At 41.6% G+C, this 18,729-nt stretch overlaps 1 protein-coding gene across 1 annotated transcript; it reads left to right on the plus strand.

Annotated features, from left to right (window-relative positions):
- The first annotated feature begins 339 nt into the window (after positions 1-339).
- On the plus strand, positions 340-18,134 carry LOC121575133 (elongation of very long chain fatty acids protein 5). Its single transcript, XM_045222998.1, has 9 exons — positions 340-482; positions 1,650-1,714; positions 2,135-2,322; positions 6,284-6,329; positions 13,990-14,021; positions 15,410-15,581; positions 16,301-16,425; positions 16,753-16,887; positions 17,090-18,134. The coding sequence occupies exons 2-9, from the start codon at positions 1,657-1,659 to the stop codon at positions 17,219-17,221; spliced, it is 888 nt and encodes a 295-aa protein (XP_045078933.1). The 5' UTR covers positions 340-482; positions 1,650-1,656; the 3' UTR covers positions 17,222-18,134.
- Positions 18,135-18,729: the final 595 nt, after the last annotated feature.

Genomic DNA, 18,729 nt, shown 5'->3' on the forward strand with positions numbered 1-18,729 from the left:
GTCTCTATTCTTTTAAAACTTTTGTGAGTGTAATGTTTACTGTTTATTTCAGATTGTTTATTTCACATTTGTTTATTGTCGATTCCACTTGCTTTGGCAATGTAAACATGTTTCCCATGCCAATAAAGCCCCTGGAATTGAATTGAGCGTCAAATATCACATTCCATTGTACATACCCACTCTATTCATGAATTGCGGCAAAGTTAGTTCCTGTTTCAGTCACGTCTTTGGTCACGTTTGCTTGGATCAAACCAGAATGATTGGTTGACAATAGAGCCTCCCACAATACAGGTGATGGCTGCATGATGAAGTAATATAGTCGCAAATCGGAACATTTTATTCCCATAATGCAACACCGCGGTGACCTGACAAAAGTGATCCACTCGACGCGCCCTATGTATTACCCTCGCTGTTTCCGCTGACTGACGAGACTTCAAATTTGTGCTTTGGGACTGTCATCCAAGGCTACGCATCTTCCAGGGGTACGTTTTATGAGCTGAAATGTGGTTTGAAATAAGATGATCTTTTATTTTTTTTGTGTGGATATGCTAACAGTATTTACAAAATTGATATACTTGATAATAGACTTTAAGCAGTTGTTTCATGTTTCGCTAGTTAGGTCATCAAGCTAGGCTATGTAAAACAATTGATGATGAATCGGTGGCCTCTGATGCGAACGATTGCTATTTGCAATATGTGTCCGGATTTGGGCAGATGATTTAGAAATACAATTGTACTTTTAGTTAAAGACAACATTGTAATAATAATATAGGCGTTTGGCTACAAGACTAAACTTAGACAGTAGTGAGGTTATGGGAAACTACATCCTGATCCAGCACAGCAGCCATAGGCTATCCAACTTTGCTGCTATTATAAGTTGATGCGCTATTTGGCTATGATGCTCTCTTTTTTATTTACTTTTTGCTTTGTTTTTATTAGAGAACTTTAAACAAGATGTTTAGGTGCTGTTTAGATCAAAGGGCAACATTTGGAGACAAGTCAGTTATAACTACAAGTATCACTCATATTAAAGAGAGAAGTCATTAACCTCTATGTTATCTTGCAAGAATAATGTAAATGTTAATGTTTGTATTTGTGTGCGTTTGGGACTGCTTGAACAGCTACTTCAGCACCATAATAATGATGAAAAATATACGAGTGGTCAAGAAGTAACCAGATTCTATAGCCTTTGATGAACTTGACCTTATATTCATGTGAATGGCAATGCTTTACACTTTTATCACAGTGACTGCCAATTGCATTTGGCCAATAGTCAGAATATCGCTTAAGCCTTAACCTTCTGAAATGGACCTTATAGCTTGCCTAAGAAGAAAGCAGACAGGCATCTTTGCGTTTGCTTTCAGTCCGAAGTTGGTTGTGCCAAATGATCGTTCCTATGCTACAATGAACCAAGCTTTGATTTCCCTTCAGCTGCTATGTGTAATTTAAGAGACAAACATATTTTGTCAACACAGCTAAGCTGACTCACTCAGTCACATTCCAGCAGTGCTTCTTGAATATGGTATTTTCTATACCAAAGTGGTAGTTTACCATACATTTCAGGTCTTTCAGAGTGTATAACTATGGCTCTGTGATGAGCTGTAATGTGTGACTGTAGGTACTCTCTCCTCTTTCATCTGTCTATTTAGGTCAGAAATGGAGGCTTTTAATTATAAACTAAACACATACATAGACTCCTGGATGGGTCCCAGAGGTAAGTGTTATTACTGTTTCATTACTGTATTTTAAATTACAGTATAGGAATTATATGAATAAATGCTTAATTATTAACATACAATTATTTATCACACTATATCTCCTCACAAAATGTTTGCATTGTGTGTTAATACATGCAGTGGATTGCACCAGGTCGTTTTGCACCTCCATGATTCTAGCATAACCTTTCCTGGAGTTAAACAAACATGCTTCGTAGTCACTGCCAATTCTCCCTCCAACTTAATTGTGTCCTTTTACCCTCTCCAACCAATATGCCTGCACTGCAGTGTAACTACCGCTCTCTGTGCTCTGTGCTATCTCACTGGAAAAGAAATACAGTAAATATGGGAATAACGTGCAGAAAAGAGAGAGCATCTTACTGTATACTATCAGGTTGTTCTCTGCCCATGTATTTCAGATGAGCGGGTTCAGGGATGGCTGCTTCTGGACAACTACCCTCCAACCTTTGCACTAACAGTCATGTACCTGCTGATCGTATGGATGGGGCCCAAGTACATGAGACACAGACAGCCGGTGTCTTGCCGGGGTCTCCTGTTGGTCTACAATCTGGGCCTCACGATCTTGTCCTTCTATATGTTCTATGAGGTAGGCAGGCTACTCCTGATCTGAACTGATATAGACATCCGAAGGATGTGTTGGTATCATCGCAATGCAACACCGCGGGCGGATGAGGGAAAGTGAGAGGATCGGATGACTGATAGGCATGGCTAAATGATTTTATATGCTAATGTTGTTGAAGGATTCTGTGAGGATTAGGGAAATTGTGATTCTGATTAGACAAAAATGGTGTCTTGCACTGAAGCCACCCCAGAAGACAATGCTGTGGGGGAGTGAGTGGGGCACAGCTGGTCTCTGACGGGATCATTGTTAACACAAACAAATCTCTCACCCAACATCAACACAGCCCTCAATTGTTTTCTGAAAACCTGCTGCTATTATTAGAAAGTTGAAGTCGTGACTTCTAATTCTGAAATGGTTGACATGATATACTGATAAACTGTCTGTATCCTCTGTGGATGTCTATGCTAGTAGTTGATTGCATTATCCCTAATTCTTGTATACGGTAATGAAACAGGAGGGAGAGTGAGCTGTCAATACTTTCTGTAGTGTAATCAGCCTCAAAATGTCATGATATAGTTATACTAATAATGGACAAAGTCTGTTCTCCATGCACCTGTAAGTCTAAAGTCTTTTCCGTTCTTACCACCCTGGCCTAATTGGCTCAATTTGGTCTGCATTGCATAAAAAGATTGGCTGTGCCCATGCTGTGTAAATCATTAAACTTGCTGATGCTGACATTGCCCCTGCTTCAGGGTGAACTTTTAGTCCTCTGAAATCAATGCCACCCGATTTAAATTAAAATACAAAGCAGTTGCTTGTTGTTGTCACCTGTCCAGGGCACTTAGAAATAGCATTTTCACAATGTAATAGGTGTGGTTTGACATGTTTAAAAAACCATACTGAATAGCAAACGACCAAGGGGCTGATTCAGACTTAGGAAATGTACGCCTTTCCTACACATGCCTTTCCTATGCATTTCTCAGTATGTTTGGTATTCAGACTTACCTTATTCAGTCGTGTAACGCATTCTGCAGGTGTGGCTACTTTGCACGCTCTCAATACATTGAATTCAACTGCTGAAAACCCTCCTACTTGCTGGCCGACAGATTTTCTTGTGGAGTTTTCATTCAATAGGGTTAGGTACATATATATATATTCAGTACATTTATCTTAAGCCATCCCTTTAAATACGGCTTACCTTTTTAGTTAGAATTTTGTCGACAGACTCACTAGAATATATCGAGATAACGGGTTCAGAATATTAGGGATCAATGAAAGAAAGCCATCTAAATATATGCATATTCGTCTCAGTTTCAGCAACAATTGGTAGATTTAAAAATACTCTGATCTTGTAGATTATTTAGGGTTAGGAAATTATTTATGAATCATAAAAAAATGGTTAGGGAGAGCCTTTACACACGAAAGAAAGAACTGTAATTTGATTCATTCTGAAAATGGCCACAGTCAGTTCTTCAACCCATGGTAATGTTGGAAGATTAGTGTACATTGATCTGGTACTGGTACTTCCTGTATATAGCTCCACAGTGATCTGGTACTCCCTGTATATAGCTCCACATTGATCTGGAACTGGTACTTCCTGTATATAGCTCCACAGTGATCTGGTACTGGTACTCCCTGTATATAGCTCCACATTGATCTGGTACTGGTACTCCCTGTATATAGCTCCATTCTTGTGTATTTTATTCCTCTTGTGTTACTATTTTCAAACTCTGCATTGTTGGGAAAGGCTCGTAAGCAAGAATTTCACTGTAAAGTCTACACCAGTTGTATTCGGCGCATGTGACAAATAACATTTGATTTGACATAGAATTATAATAGGAAGAATAGTGTACAATAGTAGGCTATACCCTCGTCTATTGCCTGTACTAACCATGGAAAAGTGGGATGACACGAACGAGTATTGTGCCATGCGTCGGGTTCAAACTGTTATGGCTTGGTCTGCTCTCTGCTCCATAATGATTTAATTATCCTACGTTTCATTTATGTTTTATTTTATTTACAATTCCCTTATCGAAACGGATTACTAATTTACCTAGCTCTAATCAAGTTGTAAATTACAGTGCATGGAGAATGGAGTTCTTTCTATCTAAAAAAATTAAGTACATGCTTTTTCCACTTGGAACCGACAGGTTGCTGTACATTATTCATGGTTTCTTCGCGCATTAAGGTAGTGGAATTATTAGGGAATTAAGTCAAGGTCAGAATACTGCGAATCTGTAAACACACCTCCGCCACACCTTCATTTATTCGATCTCCACCCCAAACGAATAGTGGGTGAATAGAATGCTATTCTCATGCTTAACTTCAAGGTCAGAGTACGCAGAGAGAGAGAAGTGCATAAAAAGGGAATTACGTCACATTTAACTCGGGTCAGAATTCCCCCCCCAAGGGAATAGGCCTAACAGGTTAGTAGGTTTGTTTAGTTACTGTGGATACAAGCTGGCCACAATAAAGGTTTAGGTTTAGAAACAGATCCTGCCCTCACTCTGCATTTTAGATAGTCAATATTGATTGGAATGTGGGTCTTCATAAATGTCATGAATCAGCACTGTTCCACCTAAATCTATATGAACATTTACCACATATTTCCTTCGTTTTGAATTACATAGTAAGAATAAAGAAGATTTAGTATTAGTGTAGTAGTAATAAATGATGTATTATAAATAAAGGAAAATAGCCTAGTCTATGTTGTTGAGAATAATCGTTTTGCTAACACAGTAAAAGTGGCCCTGCAGCATTACATTTAAAACAACAACAGGCATAACAATGTCATTGTTGAAGTGAATAGTCACTCTCTGTGTTGAGACTTTTGTGTTGTTATTCGATGTGTCCTCTGCATGTACGAGATTACCCAGTTGAGTAGTGGAGCACAACATCTGCCAATCCCAGGCCTGTCCTTATTCTGCTATCATCCCCATAGGCGCATGCAGGGCAATCACTCTCCTGGTGCCACAATCATCGGATAATCCCACTGTATGCCTCGAAGTCATCAACATAATTAGCTCTCTGCTTTGCCCTGCTTTTTTTACCATCCTGTTCTGGAATGGGTCCTGTCTCGAGGCAAATGCACTAAAATCCTGTGGCAAAATGTAATGTTCCTCAGAAAATGTTTTATTCAGTACAACATAAAAAGGGGGGTAATTCTGGCCTTGTGTAGTGCTCTGAGTTTGAGCACATAACACAGCTAGAATAATATACTTTGGGCGGCAGGTAGCTTAGTGGTTAAGAGCGTTGTGCCAGTAACCGAAAGGTCGCTGGTTCTAATCCCTGAGCCGACTAGGTGAAAAATCTGTCGATGTGCCCTTGAGCAAGGCACTTAACCCTAATTGCTCCTGTAAGTCGCTTTGGATAAGAGCGTCTGCTAAATGACTAAAATGTAAATGTAATCTGAATCTGGGCATGTCTTTACACGTGTTACATTTAACCCTTTGTTTTTGTCAGTTATTCAAGGCAGTGGTGGATAAAGGCAGAGCCATTTCCATCCATCCCAAATGAGATGAAATGTGTGAACAAGGGCTCCATTTAGTAACTGTGGCATCGCTGGTCTGCTCAACAACAATAAACAATGCAGAGTCACAATGTTGCAGTGGCAACAAAAAGGGTACTGATATTCTCTCTGGTAAAGGAGACTAAAATGGAGAGGAGGAGACTCTCAAAATTACTCAGGGATATAATATTACCCACTACTTGCTCTGTCCACGCCTGCAGCAAGTATGTGAAGCTAGCATCCTAAATGCCAATGTAAATTCGAACAGGTTTACAATCAGCTTTTGTATGGGAGAAAGCAAATTGATGTCGCAAGTGTTTTTTTATTTGGATCTTATGACACTTGAAATACAATAATGAAATAAATGTGATATTACAATACAAGGGCAGTGAGGTATTAAGGTGATTCAAGCTGTGTGAAGATGCCTAAGACATGACAATCTAGGTTTTTCTAAATCACCTTGTTCTCTGTCCCCAGATGGTGTCTGCTGTGTGGCACGGGGATTATAACTTCTACTGCCAATGTGACAGGTTAAAGGACATATTCATAGCCTGTTATACACTAAAAAGTATTAGTAAGTTCATGGTATGTAAGGATCTTAAAATATCTAAGGTTAAAAAGAGAATGCATCCAGTACTAGTTCATAGAGATTGATAAAATGCATAAATGTGTTTAAAATCCGTCAAGAGTCAAAGGGTTAATATTGTAAGAGGAATGTGTAAATGTTATATTGACTACTTTATTTTGTGGTGCCTAATTTAAGGGTAAAAGTGTTCATCTGTGATCTACTAAATGCTCTTAATCTATGAGCCTGAGATCGATTGCTCTGGTCTCCACCCAACTTCCTGGGGAAATCGCGGTCTTTTTCTCATTACACTAAATTTGTCAGTGAGGAAACATAACTGCGTCACGTTCGTGATTATTTCTCCCCTTTTTTTTTTTTTTTACATTTTGGAGGCTCCGCTGAGATTGCTGCTCAGATGTCCGGCTTCCACATCCTGGTCGCTGAATTCCGAGCCAGCTAAATCCCTACATAACAACCCAGGCAGGCTGCAGTGAGGAAAGTGTTGCTGTTCGAGGGGAGCTGGAAGTTGGGGGTTAAGTACGTGTCAACTGAGGCCGTTGAGAGACCATCAGAGACAGTAAGGACCACCTAATTCAGAGTCAACTCCTGCACAGTAAAGGTTCCTCCTGTCCTGTCAACATGACAACCGCCTTGGAAGAACTACAGGAAGAGGTAGTAGGAGAATTGCACACCCTGACTAAAGACAAGTTACTAGACGTATGTGATTTCCTTGACATATCAGGCGAACAGAGAAGAGATGTTCAAGACAAATCCCGCATATCACTGATGACTCACATTATGATGTTCCTTGAAAGAGAGGAAGTTGCAGAGTTAGAAGATGGCGGCATGTCGGAATTATTGTTACTTAAAGACAAAATGACAGAGATGATCAGTGGCATAGATAGCAAGACAGGGCAAACTGACCATGATATTGAAACAGCCAGAACACATCACAGAATAGAGGGACTGAGAACTGTAACCCCACAACAAGGGGTGGGAACTGAGCAGAGTACTGCAGACCAAGCCAGTGATTCTCTGCGCCAGCCCCAACCCCCCTGCCCATCTTCAGAGGAGCATGCAGCTCTCACCCAGTGCACAGCCCGGCTCATACTGGCGCAAAGAGTTAAAAATTTCTGGTCAGATAGGTGAACCGGGCCAGAAAGATAAACTGACTTTTTCCAGCCTTGCCCATCAGATTGAGAATGGACTTAACAGAGGCTATCCTGAGGTAGAAATAGTAGACGCAGTAATCAGGGCTATTTCTCCAGGCTCACAGCTACGCAGCTACTTGGAAGGTAAACCCCAGCTAACTCTTCCCACACTTAGATGCATCCTGCGTTCCCCACTTCCAAGAGAAGAGTGCAACAGAGCTTTACAAACAGCTAGCTTCAGAAGCACAGCATAGCAAGGGAGACCCCTCAAAGCTTCCTGATGCGCGTCTTAGATTTGAGGCAGAAAGTACTATTTGCGTCCCAGGAGTCAGAATCAGGGCTTAAGTATGACCCTGCTCTAGTCCAGCGCATGTGTTTACACACAGTCCTTACAGGTCTCCAGAGTGACAGTATCAGGATAGACATGCAGCCTCTCCTGCTTGATAGCGAAACATCAGATGAGGTTTTGCTAGAGAAGCTTAACATTGCTTGTGCTAATGAGATAGAAAGACGAAACAAAAAGCGTTTTAATGCCCCACAGCCTGCTACAACTGTAAGTGTAGTTCAGTTAGAAGATACGCCATCTGCAAAGTGTCCTGTGAAGGAAGCCAAAGCTAAGATACCCGCAGAACTGTTAACAGAGTTAGCTGAACTTAAGACAGGTGTAGCTTCCTAAAAGGTCTCAGTGCAGAGATTGCTCAGATTAAGGAGACATTACAGCAGCCTATGTTTCAGTCATCGCCTTATGCCCATGCCCCACTTCCAGTTAGGAGGCCAGATAGGGACCCCCAGCCACCTGTTTCCCAGCAGCAGTATTACAGCAACTACAGTCAGCCCCAAGCACCTGACCCTGCGCAGTATCAATATGCACCTAACCTGTATACCAACCGCTCTGCTCAAGCTCCAAGGAGGTGTTTTGTCTGCCAGCAGGCCAGAACAGATGCACGCTGCACACACTGCTTCCGATGTGGGAGTGGGGAACATTTTCAAGCTGGATGTAAAATCCGGGGAGTCAGACCATCCAAAGAGGCCCCTTTAAACGGGGAAGGGTTACCGCTGAGGGACAAAGTGTTAACCATAGCTACCAAAGTCCCAGAAATGTGCAAATTGTGCCAGAGAAGAGTCATTTGAGAACCTGAAACAATGTTCATCATGTAAAGAGACACTGTACTGTTCCAAAGGATGTCAAAACCAACATTGGACTAAACATAAGGTAAAAAAATGCACTCACCTGAAAATTGACTCTACCTGTGAAAAGCTTTCCTGTACAGAAGAAAATGCCCACTCTTTACCATCCCTAGCTCAAGGTTGCCACCCCCATAAGGTCACCTCGCTAGTCGGTAGACAGTGCCTTGTTGAGTGTCACCTGAATCGCCACCACCTCCAAGCTCTATGGGACACAGGCTCTCAGGTATCGGTCATTGATGAACGATGGAAAGCGGAATCTCTCCCAAACGCAAGGCTGAGGGATGTTTCAGAAATTCTGGACTCACCTGATGATCTAAGATTGACGGCAGCAAATGGGACTGAAATGCCGTACCTGGGATGGATTGAAACAACTTTTTCGGCTAGCCTCTGAAACTGACCAAACGAGCGAACTGATCATCCCAGTGCTGGTAATGAAAGGCTGTCACCTATCTCATCCCATCATAGGTTTCAATGTTATTGAGCACATCCTGACAATGACCGAAAAGACTAAACGGTACAGTACAGTGAAAAAAGCTTTCCCCAAGCCTCAAAAGAAATAAGGTGAGGGCTTTTATACAGGCTGTTAGCGCAGAACAGACAGATGAATACGCAGTGAAGACCAAGAAAGAGAAGGTTGCTGTACCAAAACACAGTAGCATTCAGATTGAGTGCCGGGTAGCTTCCCAGCCTTTCAAAGATGACATGACAATGCTCTTCCAGCCAGACCTGAACCCGCAGTGGCCAGATGAACTTGAGTTCTTTGACACACTAGTCAGAGTTAAGAAAGGTGTTTTTCCAGTTGTCATGCTTGATGTCTCTAACCCCACTGACCACGACATTGCCCTGCTAGGACGCACCATAATCGGACAGTACAAAACCATTACGACTGTGTTACCTGCCCAAGTCTTTGAAAAAAGCTGTCACCCCAGCCACAGTGAATCACACTAGTGTTCAAACTCCATGTACTGCTACTGAACAGTGGGATCCACCAGTAGGTTTAAGTCACCTAACCGAAGAACAGAGAGAGGTTGTTGGGGAAAATGCTTAGAGAAGAGTGTCACTCCTTCTCCAGATCAGACAATGACATTGGCTGCATTGAACGATTGAAAATGACTATTTCTCTAAAGGACTCTGAACCAGTCAAGCGCACATACATGTCAGTGCCCAGGCCACTGTATCAGGAGATGAAGGGTTACCTTCATGACCTCATAGCTCAGGGTTGGGTTAGGAAGTCAAACTCTTCATATTCTTCACCTGTCGTGTGCGTTAGGAAGAAGGACGGGACCCTCCGGTTGTGTATAGATTACAGAGACCTGAACAGAAAGACACATCCCGACCGCCAGCCCATCCCTCGGGTCCAGGACATCATGGACAGTTTAGGTGGTAATTCCTGGTTCTCCCTTTTAGATCAGGGAAAAGCATATCACCAAGGGTTCATCTCTGAAGAAAGCAGATCACTGACAGCATTTGTGACCCCATGGGGACTCTATGAGTGGATACGTATGCCATTCGGCCTCATGAACGCTCCTGCAGCTTTTCAGCGTTGTATGGAGGAATGTTTGGAAGGGCTCCGGGACAACATCTGCATTCCTTATCTGGACGACACGCTAGTTTTCAGTAAAACTTTCGACAGCCATGTGAATGATGTGCAAAAGGTTTTGCAGCGTCTCAGAGAGTATGGCATCAAACTCAAGCCAAGTAAGTGTGATCTCTTTAAACCCCAGGTCCGTTATTTGGGCAGAATAGTGTCTGCAGACGGCAGCAAAGTTGACCCAGCCGATTTTGAAGCAGTAAGAGCATTGAAAGAGATCAGACCACAGACTGTGGGCCAGCTCAGAAAAAATGCTTGGTTTACTCACTTACTACAGACAGTACATCAAAGACTTTTCTAGGAGGGCCAGCTGTCTGTATGACCTCCTGAAAGCAGATTCAGAGAAATTACCTGACCACCCACGGAAAGCAAAAACAAAGAAAGTAAGTCATGTGGTGCCTCAAACAAGCCAATCCTGTGGACTGACCAGCATCAACAGGCACTTGAACAGCTGATTGAGTGTCTGCTTCACCCACCAGTCTTAGGTTTCCTGACTTCACTCAGCCATTTGTTGTACACACTGATGCGTCACACCAAGGCTTGGGAGCAGTTCTTTATCAAGAGCAAGATGGGAAGCTTAGGGTCATTGCTTATGGCTCTCGAACCTTAACAGCAGCTGAGAAGAACTATCACTACCACTCTGGCAAGCTAGAATTTCTAGCTCTAAAATGGGCAATCACTGATAAGTTCCATGATTATTTGTACTATGCTCCGACCTTCACTGTATACAGTGATAACAACCCGCTGAGCTACATTCTGTCTACTGCAAACTGAACGCTAACCACTTCCAGGTGGGTTGCAGAATTGGCTGATTTCCACTTTACAATAAAGTACAGGCCAGGCAGAGAGAACGGTGATGCAGATGCTTTGTCGAGGATGCCACTGGATGTAGAGTCACTGATGAGAGAGTGTTCTGAGGAGCTTCCACCAGACACCATTGCCGCCACTATACAAGCAGTAGAGGTACAGAAAGAGCCTTTTGTGCCTTGGTCAATTTCAGCTGCATCTATGTCAGTATCAGCTGAAGGTGAGACAACTACAGCAACAATCAGCCCGATCCCAAAGAGGGGATAAGAGAGGCACAAGAGTCTGATCCGGTCATCCGTCCTGTGCTCGATTTCAAGCTGTCTGGTTCCAAACCGCCAGTTAAAGAGCAAAAGGAATTCAGTCCAAAGACAAAATGCCTATTCAGAGAATGGGACAAAATTGACAATCGACAGTGATGAGTATTCTGCAGAATCACTACAGCCCGCAAGCAGTTAGTTCTACCAGAGCAGTACAAAGGTAAAGTGATGGAAGAGTTGCACAATAACATGGGACACCAAGGTACTGACCGCACTGTATCACTAGTACGTGACCGCTTCTTCTGGCCTTATATGCAATCTGACATTGAGCACTATGTGACTAAAACTTGTAGCTGTGTCAAGCAGAAAAAGCCAGGCCATGAAACAAGAGCTCCTCTGACAAACATTGTGACAACACAGCCATTTGAACTGGTATGTATAGATTTCCTCCATCTCGACAGATGCAAAGGGGGATATGAGTACATCCTCGTGATTGTTGATCATTTTACACGTTACACTCAAGCCTACGCCACCACATCAAAGTCAGGAAAAACTGCTGCAAATCTCATCTTCAATGACTTTGCCCTGAAGTTTGGGTTCCCCCCCACATCCACCATGACCAAGGGGGAGAATTCGAAAATCAGTTGTTCCATCAGTTAAAGAAACTCAGTGGCATGGCGGGTCCAGAACAACACCCTACCACCCGATGGGGAACGGTCAAGTGGAACGAAGAACAGAACATTGTTGCAAATGCTAAAGACACTAACTGAGACACAAAGTCAAACTGGAAGGAGTCTCTAAACAAACTGGTTTATGCCTATAACTGCACCCTGCAGAAGTGACTGGCTATTCACCATTTTATCTTCTGTTTGGGGAGATCACCCAGGCTTCCAGTTGATATGTTCTTTGGATTGTGCACAGAGGCAGGTTCCAGTAACCAGCGAGACTACGTGGAGAACTGGAAACGAGGAATGGAAGAAGCATACGCCATTGCAAATGAAAAATGCTCAGAAAGCTGCTGAAAGAAGTAAAAAGTACTATGACACTAAAGTTAGGAGTTCAGTGCTACAGCCTGGCGAGCGAGTTCTGATTAAAAACCTGACACCAAGAGGAGGACCAGGCAAACTCCGCAACTATTGGGAAGATCAAATTCACACAGTAGTGAGACAAATGGGTTCAGACCTGCCGATTTATGAGTTGAGACCAGAAAAGGGTAGGGACGCTCCCGGGTCCTGCACAGAAACCTGCTCATGTCCTGTGACCACTTACCTTTTGAGAAACAACCAGAAATGACTAAAGATGACAAAAGTAAGAAAAAGAGACATCAGCCTGGATCACAGCCTCTAGATTCTGATGAAGACAGCGGATGAATATGACCTTCATCATGAGCCGCTACAGGTCCCACATTTCCTACAGTGCCTGAGAGGTATGCTGAACCAGCGAGAGAGTCGGAAAACAGGCCCCCTACCAGTGAAACAAACAGTTGCGGTGCCAGTTCCTGATACGCTACCAGCACAGCCTCTTGTTGAAAATCAGCTGGAGGAGAAAACAACAGTTAAAGAACTGCCTGCTGAGGAGATGAACTTGCCTGCTGAAAATGTGCTGGATGATCGTCCACTAAGTGCCTTTCCTTCATTAACTGCTGCTGCTGAACCTGAGGAACCAGCTTACCAGCTGCCACAAAGAGAGAGACACCCTCAAGACGTATCACCTATGATCAGCTTGGTATCCCTTCCTGCTACAGTATACAGCCACAGCCACAGTTGTTCCCTGTCTACCCTGCACCAGGACTGGTTCCATGGCTGCCATCACTACAGCGATATTACCTTCAGCCACCCTACATGTATGGACTTCAGCAAACTTGAGGCCACAGACAGAGTTGACATGTTTGACCATGGACTACTGACTGATTTCACAGACTTTCACAAGACAATTAGCAGACTATGCATATAGATCATTAAAACTGATGGACTGTTGACAATAGTATGAGAAAAGACTGCTTATGGACTGTTTATACAGCTGGTCAACAGATATGGACTGTGAATATAACTTCTTGGTTCTATTTGAACTGTGAACTTTGACCTCTGCTCAAGGACTAGCTTACAGAAGAGGATTTTCTACGTCCAGTGCTTATAGACTGTTTAAGAAGATAATGTTGGTAATGTTGGGACAACATTTATTTTGTCGGGAGAGTGTGACAGGTTAAAGGACATATTCATAGCCTGTTATACACTAAAAAGTATTAGTAAGTTCATGGTATGTAAGGATCTTAAAATATCTAAGGTTAAAAGAGAATGCATCCAGTACTAGTTCATAGAGATTGATAAAATGCATAAATGTGTTTAAAATCCGTCAAGAGTCAAAGGGTTAATATTGTAAGAGGAATGTGTAAATGTTATATTGACTACTTTATTTTGTGGTGCCTAATTTAAGGGTAAAAGTGTTCATCTGTGATCTACTAAATGCTCTTAATCTATGAGCCTGAGATCGATTGCTCTGGTCTCCACCCAACTTCCTGGGGAAATCGCGGTCTTTTTCTCATTACACTAAATTTGTCAGTGAGGAAACATAACTGCGTCACGTTCGTGATTATTTCTCCCCTTTTTCAGGGGTGTAACACCAAGACACACACAGTGCAGGAGAAACCGATACCAAGGTAAAGCAGTCTTACTCTATATCACCCCTCTGTTCACTTATATAGAATTTAATATAAAACAATCTGTGTTAGATTCAAAATGTGTATAGTATGTGGGGAAATGCATTGTCACCAGACACCAGCTTGACTTCACCCTTTCATTCATTCTCTTTGTGATATTTCCATACCCCTTAGCTCACTGCCAGAGATGCAAATAATAGCTTGACAACTAACTTCAAAGACAAATTAATTACCAGATCAATATGTACTGCGATACTTTGTTCTTTCCAACTACTTTTATTGATATTTTCTTGTCCTGGTGGCTTCCAATTCTACTGGTACAATTTATGTCAGCCAGTACCAGCAAATTCTAACAGATAACCAACTGGGCACAGACATCAGTTCAACGTCTAGTTTTGATTTACATTTGGTTGAGTTGTCAACTAGCATGAATTCAACTTGAAATCAACAACACATGTAACCATGTCATTGGATTTAGGTTAAAAGTTGGGTGAAAAAAATATCAAATGCCCTTACGTTGATGACTTTTTGCAAATCCAATCAGTTTTCCACATTGATTCAACATCATCACATAGATTTGTTTGGTTGAAATGACATGGAAACAAAGTTGATTCAACCATTTCCCCCCCTGTGGGAAGCCACAGTGTCAGACAGACAGTCTATTTAATCTGTGCTGCTGTCATCAGTAGTGAAATGTGTGATTGGATTGCAGTTCTACAGCAGGGTTTCTTAAACTCTGGGTCGGGATCCAAAGTGGGCCCTGGGTTTGTGAGAGGTGGGTCGTGAGTTCTGAGAATACATACAGTATATAATCACACACTATTTCTTCTTAATTTGGGTCGTTGGAGGATGATTTGGGTCACGGGAGGACGGTCAATTTCTCATTTGGGTCTCGAGCTGATAAAGTTTAAGAGTCCCTGTTCTATAGTGATTACAACTTGTAAAAGTGTGCCCGCCGTCACAGCAGTGGATGATCATATTTTTATTTGTGTCCTTAATAGAGATTTCAAGAGCATTTCAGTACAGATGACAATTTTTGGTCCCTCAACACAACTTTTTTGGTCAAATGATTTTCACTGGCCATTGCTCATAAGGTGAAATACAAATCTGGCAATGTATGCCTCAGGAGAAACATTGAGTATGTCCTTGCAGGAAAGTGAACTACTAGAAAAAGTATTGTATTATTATTTTTATTATTTTTAGTCATTTAGCAGACGCTCTTATCCAGAGCGACTTACAGTTAGTGAGTGCATACATTTTCATACTGGCCCCCCGTGGGAAACGAACCCACAACCCTGGCGTTGCAAGCGCCATGCTCTACCAACTGAGCTACAGGGGACTAAATCTGAAAGCTTGACTCTTATACTTAGCTTTTTTTCTCATCTCAGATCATAAATGTGCTGTGGTGGTACTACTTCTCCAAGCTCATAGAGTTCATGGACACCTTCTTCTTCATCCTACGGAAGAACAACCATCAGATCACGTTTCTGCACATCTACCACCATGCTAGCATGCTCAACATCTGGTGGTTCGTCATGAACTGGGTGCCCTGTGGTCACTGTGAGTGTTCTAACACAATATTCCCTTTCTATCCTCAACACTGTGGAATAACCAAGTCAGTTTACACAATGAATAATTCAGAACCACTAAAGTCAAATCCACTGAGCTTTAGGTGAACCTTTCTACGCAATTCCTGAAATAGGCTAGGACAGCCTATATACATGGTATAGCTGCCTAAATACATGGTATATACTTTTTTAAAGTAGCCATACAGGAGCTTTAGAGTACATGTTTTTCTTGAATTGATTCTGTGACTGAGATACTTTCAAGTGAAGTTGATCCGTTGTTAGAATCAAGTGTGAATTGAACCTACTGTTATTTCAGGACTGCACAGCATGTTTTTTGTTCTGTGAAATACTGTACCCTCACCTCGTAATTGCTTTACCTCTCACTGTGGCACACAGTGTCCTAGAATAGGACACTCTGTCCTGTCTTACAGCTCTCTGTGTTTTACAGAGGACTCTCTGGGAATGAGAATTAACACCTCAGCTGCTTTCTACTGTATACCATTGTCACTACTATTCATGACTGTTTAATTCTCTTTTTTCTCTCATAGTAATGTATTAATCATTACATTTTACATTTACATTTACGTCATTTAGCAGACACTCAAAGAAAGTTTTAAAACAGACATGAAATGACAATAATTGTAATTTTGTCATTCATTGATGTCTAATGTAGATTAATCATCTACCCCCTATCTTCTGTCTCTGCCTCAGCCTACTTTGGTGCCTCCCTGAACAGCTTCATCCATGTCCTGATGTACTCTTACTATGGGCTCTCTGCTGTCCCGGCCTTGCGGCCCTATCTATGGTGGAAGAAATACATCACACAAGGACAGCTGGTGAGCCTGCATTTCCACATGCATTGTTTAAAACCCTCAGAGATGGACTTTCACGTCCATAGTAATCATCCAGTGTATAGTTCATCCAATCTCAGGGTCTTCGTGAATGTGACAAAGGCCCCATGAACTGTGGGCCATTGGTACAGAGTGAAAGTGGCATGTTTGTTCTAATCCCTCTTGTCTTCTGCACTGTATTGGATGGCAATATTTACCATGGATGGAGCAGTGTTGTAAGTGCACTGAGTTACAGAAATATGTATTTTGGAGATTTGATGTTGACTTAGTTTACAAACAAGTCATTCCAGTTTTGTCTCGTTTACTCTCTAGATTCAGTTCTTTTTGACCATGTCCCAGACGATATGTGCAGTCATTTGGCCATGTGGTTTCCCCAGAGGCTGGCTGTATTTCCAGATATTCTATGTCGTCACGCTTATTGCCCTTTTCTCAAACTTCTACATTCAGGTGAGCAAATATAAAACCCTTGTATGAATTAGACATACTGTATTATTATTTCAATGAATTATGGTGTTGTGAAGTATTTTATATTGCCCTGATGGTGACAGGGTTAAATATAACAGTGCATTGCTGTCAACAGTCATTTTGGGGGGGGTTTCTTTGATTTTTAGCACATTCTAATGTGTTGACTCCTTCCCTCTGTTTTTAGACTTACAAGAAACACCGTGTTTCACAAAAGAAGGAGTATCATCAGAATGGCTCTGTTGCTTCATTGAATGGCCATGCGAATGGGGTGACACCCACGGAAACCATTACACACAGGAAAGTGAGAGCGGACTGAAGCTTGAATAATGTTCCAGGCCTAACTGTATGTCATGTCGCTAGAAGAGATGGGATAATACATTTCTTCATGAGGATTACTAATGAAGAAATGTATTAAAGAGTCTAGCTAGTTTATTCACAATAGACAAGACATGTTTATCTGAAAGAGATTCCTAACATTTTGCACACCGCAACCTGTTATTATTCATATTGAATCAAAGTTAATTAGAGTTACTTAACAAGCATAGCAGAGGGAGTACAGTACAGCACAGTAGCCCCAGAGACCCACTTCCTCTTAATGCTGCACAAGATGTTCAACTTTGTCTGTCTTCAGTGTGGTGGGGACAAAGCTTTAATCAACCTTGACCCATACAGAAATAATAACTTATTTCCCATGTTTTAATTCACAACATATTCACTTGTCTACATGCTTGTCCATGAGGGGAAGAAAATCTATTTTTGGGATTCCGTTTTGTAAAAGGTACTTTATCTGTTTTTTTCTGTCAATATATTTGATTTGATCACGAGGTCATACAATCATTGATAAGTATGCAGAAGAGCTGCTTCAAAAAAATACATAAACTGTACAATATCAACATAAATAATTAGATACTAACTGATTTGTGTTCCAAAATGGCTTAGCATACAAGAAAGGAAAGAGAAAAAACAAACGTGTGGCAACATTAGTATCTAAAATACCAGTAATAGTGATCTTTTAATTTTTTACATCATGTGTCCAAATCATTCCCACCCTTCCCAATGTTCCTCAATGATTTGATTTTCTTTGTATCCTCTTATTGAGGTTCCCGTCATGATTATATACACACAAGTACAAATGTAAACTCAGGTACATTATCAATCAGACACCGGTTTCGGTTTCAACAAAAGAAAGAAAAGGTTGCCATGTCTTATAAAATAAAGTTGTGGATCCACTTCGTGTACATTTAATTTTCTCCAAAGTGAGACTTTGCAACATGCTATTAACCCACTGATTGTAAGATGGAGTGGTTGGGTTTTTCCTGTGGGTCAAAATCAGGTTTCTGGCAATCAGACAGGCATATGCCAAGGCATTTGCTTCCACCTTTGCTATTCCAGAGCTACCATCAGTTGTCCCAGATAGATATTAGTGGGTCAGGACTTATAGATACTTGTGTTATATTGGAAATTGCATTAGAAATAGCATCCCATAGCCTTTGAGTTTTGGACACTCACACAAGCAGAACATATCTGCATGAGTTGCAGTGTTATGTTGGCATTGTTCACATTTGGGGTCAACTTGGGAGTAGAACTTAGCCAGCTTGGCATTTGTGTAGTAACTTCTATGTATCACTTTAAAGTCTGTAACAACATGACTGGTACAAAATAGAAATAGAAGGGCCTTTTTAAAGTATATTTTTTTATCCCAACTGTTAATTGGGGGTTCACATCGAAGCTGTGAAGCCTATTGTTATTCTTTGAATGTTCTTTTTTCTTGACATGGCCAAATAACTCAAGCATAGATTGGGAACTTTTTTTCTAATTTGGCAC

The sequence above is a fragment of the Coregonus clupeaformis genome, chromosome 1 (genome assembly GCF_020615455.1).
Source record: "Coregonus clupeaformis isolate EN_2021a chromosome 1, ASM2061545v1, whole genome shotgun sequence".
NCBI lineage: Eukaryota > Metazoa > Chordata > Actinopteri > Salmoniformes > Salmonidae > Coregonus > Coregonus clupeaformis.

Bases quoted from the DNA above. Each gene is read 5' to 3' on its own strand.
- LOC121575133 (XM_045222998.1), top strand. From the start codon at position 1,657: ATGGAGGCTTTTAATTATAAACTAAACACATACATAGACTCCTGGATG. The intron at 2,323-6,283 runs GTAGGCAGGCTA...CTCTGTCCCCAG, and splicing joins CCTTCTATATGTTCTATGAG to ATGGTGTCTGCTGTGTGGCA. The intron at 15,582-16,300 runs GTGAGTGTTCTA...TCTCTGCCTCAG, and splicing joins CTGGGTGCCCTGTGGTCACT to CCTACTTTGGTGCCTCCCTG.